This window comes from Lactuca saligna, chromosome 4, assembly GCF_052625555.1.
Source record: "Lactuca saligna cultivar CGN05327 chromosome 4, ASM5262555v1, whole genome shotgun sequence".
In the NCBI taxonomy this organism is placed as follows: domain Eukaryota; kingdom Viridiplantae; phylum Streptophyta; class Magnoliopsida; order Asterales; family Asteraceae; genus Lactuca; species Lactuca saligna.
In genome coordinates, this window is record NC_136420.1 from 92,411,842 (window position 1) to 92,416,655 (window position 4,814).

The following is a 4,814-nucleotide window of genomic DNA, read 5'->3' on the forward strand; positions in this document are numbered from 1 at the left end:
TACCCAAAATTACAACATATTATTATAAAAATCCAAATTAAAAATATACCTTTATTTTAATCAGCACATAGCCTGTCGAAACAAAACTAATTATCGTTGGACATTAATCGCCAAATAAAGTATTTGCTGCCGCCACATCGCGCGGTACCCTACGATATATATATATATATATATATATATATATATATATATATATATATATATATATATATATATAAAGTTTGTGGAAAATAAAGGTTTCTTAAAGAATGCCAATGATTTTGGCTCTTTCATTTCTTTATGAAAGTGCATGAAGGATATGGAGAGTAGAATAAAAAAAAAAGAGAAAATTGCAAAATTGGTCCCTGTGGTTGGCAAAATTCTGTAGTTTTGGTCCAAAACGAAATGTTGGTGTACCACTGGTCCAATTTTAGATACCTTGTGTGGTTTTGGTGCATATGGTTGTATTTTCTTGTGTGTTGGTCCACATCCCACCTAAAATGACTAATATGCTCCTTAAATAATGATATTTTAATAACTTTTATTTATTTTCTTATTCTTATAATTAAATGAAAAACAAAAAAAACCCACCTCTCTCTCTCTCTCATGATCTTTATACCGTTCTCTTAAAATACGACCCCTCATCTCTTCCATTGTAATGTCGGAAAACGAGCAGGAAGAAGCTACACCACTCTGCTGCCCACCTCAATGATCGTTCTGGCCACCTTGCTCCACCATATACGACCAACACCTCCCACAGACCGCTACTTCCCCTTCCCTGTCGTGAATCGCTAGAGTAAGCAAGAAAACCAAAAGACGACTGCCACAAATCACCGATGCAAACCAGCACCACCCACCACAACTGATGGCATCAAAATCCCTTCCCCGACCTCCCCCTGTTGTGACCCACCACCATCAAACACCCCAACGCCGTCGTTGCCTTCTATCTGTTCCTCATCAAGCTACCTAACAGAAGAGAGAGAAAGCGACGGGCCACCCGTTAACATCATAGCTCCGTCGTCACTACCCGGTGCCACCACCCCCATTATTGTCTTCGTTATCTTCAACCATCACCACCCGATGCCACCCACCCGATTCACATCCGGCTGTAGTGGTGCTTCAATGAGCCATCGAGACAACAGCCTCACATCTCGCACATCTTTTCTAGCCTCCTTCCCTTCGAAACCCCTAGCCACACCGAGCCCCTATCCTTCCTATCCTTTTTCCGAGACAGAAGAGCACAAGATCTGGACCATTGGACCATCGATCGACCTTGGGTCTGTTCCCATTCATATTTCTTTTTCTCCATCGGACGAGGATCTTCATAATTGTGTATTTTGTGTGTGTTTAAGAAGACGAAGTTAAAGAACCCAGATGAAGATTTAGAGATAGAGAGAGAGAGAGAGAGAGAGAGAGAGAGAATGGTGGTGGGTTTTTTTATTTTGAATAAAAATAGATAATAAAAACATTGAAAAACAAATTATAAGGGTATAATCGTTTTTTTAAGTAGATAGAAGACCAAAAACAATAGAAATATCAAATTTTGGATAGTGGTGCACCAACATTTATTTTGGACCAAAAACACATAAAATTAACAACCACGACCATTTTTGTAATTTTATCATAAAAAATGATCAATACGTAGTCATTTTTGGCTTTTGTCCTATACAAACATGTGGTCCGTGACTTACTTTAAACTTCTAGGTCATACAAATCCAATGGTAGTGTCGGTAATCGGTATTGATCAAATTCGTTAACAAATTTATTAATAATATAACCTGATAGAATTCCTGATGAAAATTATTAATAGCAAGTACACCCATGTATTCATCGACCCAACGGCAAGGTAACATATTTTATATTCTTTAATATAATAAAAAGATTATACTCTTAGTAAACAAACAGTAACCATCATAAAATGTCAAGGAATGATGATATATGTGGAGTTGTGTACTTTTTAGTTTTTTCCTTAAACTTGTTTTATTGTATTAATACTATGTTTTATGAATAGTAAGCTTATGCGTCACTCATACTCACGTCACGATACTCGAGTCATCTTGACAAGCATACCATTTTAGTCTAATATGACCCTACAAGACTCCTCTTTCTCCTTCCTAACACGATCATTTTATTTGAAATCGTGACTTGTGAGTTCACATCAAGCCTTGCGGATGAGATTTATAAAGTGGCCTCTGCCTTCATTGTTTCTTCATTAACACCCATAAAAATATCTCTCTTTCTGTCGACATAAAAACACGATTAAAGTGAAGTAGGTGTAAAGTGATCAAACACAAATGGATACTGAGATGGTGGGTAGACATAAGGAACGGGAGATTGTTTTAGAGAAAAGGATTCATATAAACAATGGCGATGATATCGTATGTGACTGCATGCTGGAGTACTATTCCACTCCTCCAAAATCTGAGCAACCTGATTCCGACGAAGATCGGAAAGAAACCAACCAACCACCTGAAGATTGGCTTCCGATCACCCAATCAAGAAAAGGAAATTCATGGACTGCAACATTCCATTTGCTCACCTCTGGAATCGGAATTCAAACACTCTCTCTACCTCTCGCCTTCATGTACCTAGGCTGGTAATCCTCCATCATCGTACCCTTGTACTTCATCAGTTCTAAGCCGACATTACTTAATTGTTTATCTGTTATTAGTTATTACCACTTTTAGTAATTATACAGTTTTGCTAAATTCTGCGTTAACCCACTAACACATTTATAATTTATTAAAGCTTTACAAAAGTGCAAGTTGGCATATGTCGGCCTTCATGCACTGAAGGCATCTAATTATCAAAAGCCATACCATGTTCCCTCCAAATGAGTGCTCACCATTAATTAATCGTACTTTAATTAACTCTTTTTCTTTTAATTTGCAGGTTTTGGGGGATTATGTGTTTGTCTGTAGCATTTGTATGGCAGTTCTACACCATTTTATTGTTGGTGGATCTTCATGAATCTACTTCAACTACACGTTACAGCCGATACCTTCAACTTTCAGTGGCTGCCTTCGGTATGAAATCAGGATCCCTTTCTTAAATTAACTAAAGTAGAAAAAGTTAGTTTTTTAGTTAACTAACATCATTAATGTCAATTCATGGATGACTTTTGTAGGTGTTAAATTAGGGAAAGTTTTAGCCATTTTCCCAGTCATGTATCTTTCAGGAGGATCATGCGTCATGTTCATAATCACAGGGGGTGGAACTATGAAACTCTTCTATCAACTCTTGTGTGAAGATTGCTCTACCAAATACCCCTTAACGACCACGGAATGGTTCTTGGTTTTCATCTGTTTGGCAATTCTTGTGTCCCTTTTTTGCCCAAATTTGAATTCTTTAGCATTTGTCTCATTCCTTGGATCGATCATGGCTGTGGGATATTGTACAATCTTATGGCTGTTTTTCGTTGCTAAAAGAAGGGTAGATGGTGTTACTTATGACCAGTCAAAAGTTGCCGAATCAGAAACTACTCGAATGAGAAATATCATGAATGCACTTGGGATCATATTCCTAGCGTTTAGAGGCCATAATGTTGTGTTAGAGATACAGGTATATTTCATCAGTGTCTTTCAATTTACTAAATATGCTGTGGACCTATGGAAGTCACTGCAACCCATAATAATCGTTCCGTAGTGTTTCATGATGTAATCATACATACATCAAAAATCAAAAATATTTATTTTACTACATCCCTTTAAAAAAAAATAAAAATTGTTATGGTCCTATTAATCTTCATATATATAGGGTACACTACCATCGACCCCAAATCGCTCATCATCAAACCTCATGTTGAAAGGAGTGGTAGCTTCATATCTCATTATTGCAATGTGTTTCTTCCCTCTTACAGCTGCTGAATATTGGGCCCTCGGAAACAAGGTTAAATTATATCTTTTATTTATAAATAACAATCTTTGAATTTTATAACCTGGATACAACGTACTTAACACTAAAACGTTATCCAGATTCCGGCTAATGGAGGACTACTAACAGCACTTTTAACCACCCTTCACCACCATACATTAAAACCAGTGGTGGGTCTCTTATACGTGCAAGTTGTCGTAAGTTGTGTGGCTGCTTTCCAAATCTACGGGATGGTTGTTTATGACAACTTGGAGCGTGCATATGCAAGTAGGAAAAGCCAAAAATGCCCAAAGTTAACGCGTATAGGAATCAGGATATTTTTTGGAGGTTTGACCTTCTTTATATCAGTTGCGTTCCCATTTCTGCCGAGTCTAGGGCTACTCATAGGAGGTATTGCTCTCCCAGTGACGTATGCATACCCATGTCTCATGTGGATTGCGATAAAGAAACCACCGATAAAATCCGCAATGTGGTGGCTTAACCTTGTGCTTGGTTGTTTAGGCGTAGGATTGAGTGTGTTGTTAGTCATTTGTGCAGTGTGGAACTTAGCTTGTGTAGGTTTAGATGCCAACTTTTTCCACCCATATTAACGAAGGTCCAACTCGAAGCAAAGGTGGTCCACAATCTATCTAATACAATTAGGTCTTATAGCTAAAGCATACACACTATTTATAACATATTAGACATCTCAATATTTCTAAAAGAGGAAATAAAGTATTAGATTTTTTCTTAAATTACCCTTTAACTCTTATGTTGTTATTCATGCTCTAGTTTAATCAAGTCTTTTTTCATTCACTTTCTCACAAACATTCTACAACGGTTAACTATTTTAGGATTTTTTTTTTTTTTTTTATAAATTACTTAATTTATCATTTACCTATCTTAAGTATTTTATAAAGCTTTTTCATTTGATTTATTATTATTCTTTAATCACATAATAAAAAAAAAACATTACATGACAT

At 36.5% G+C, this 4,814-nt stretch overlaps 1 protein-coding gene across 1 annotated transcript; it reads left to right on the top strand.

The window, feature by feature from the left end:
- Nucleotides 1-2,201: 2,201 nt before the first annotated feature.
- LOC145038687 (lysine histidine transporter-like 7) lies at nucleotides 2,202-4,586 on the top strand. Its single transcript, XM_078986972.1, has 5 exons — nucleotides 2,202-2,575; nucleotides 2,872-3,005; nucleotides 3,107-3,540; nucleotides 3,736-3,867; nucleotides 3,954-4,586. The coding sequence occupies exons 1-5, from the start codon at nucleotides 2,274-2,276 to the stop codon at nucleotides 4,440-4,442; spliced, it is 1,491 nt and encodes a 496-aa protein (XP_078843098.1). The 5' UTR covers nucleotides 2,202-2,273; the 3' UTR covers nucleotides 4,443-4,586.
- Nucleotides 4,587-4,814: the final 228 nt, after the last annotated feature.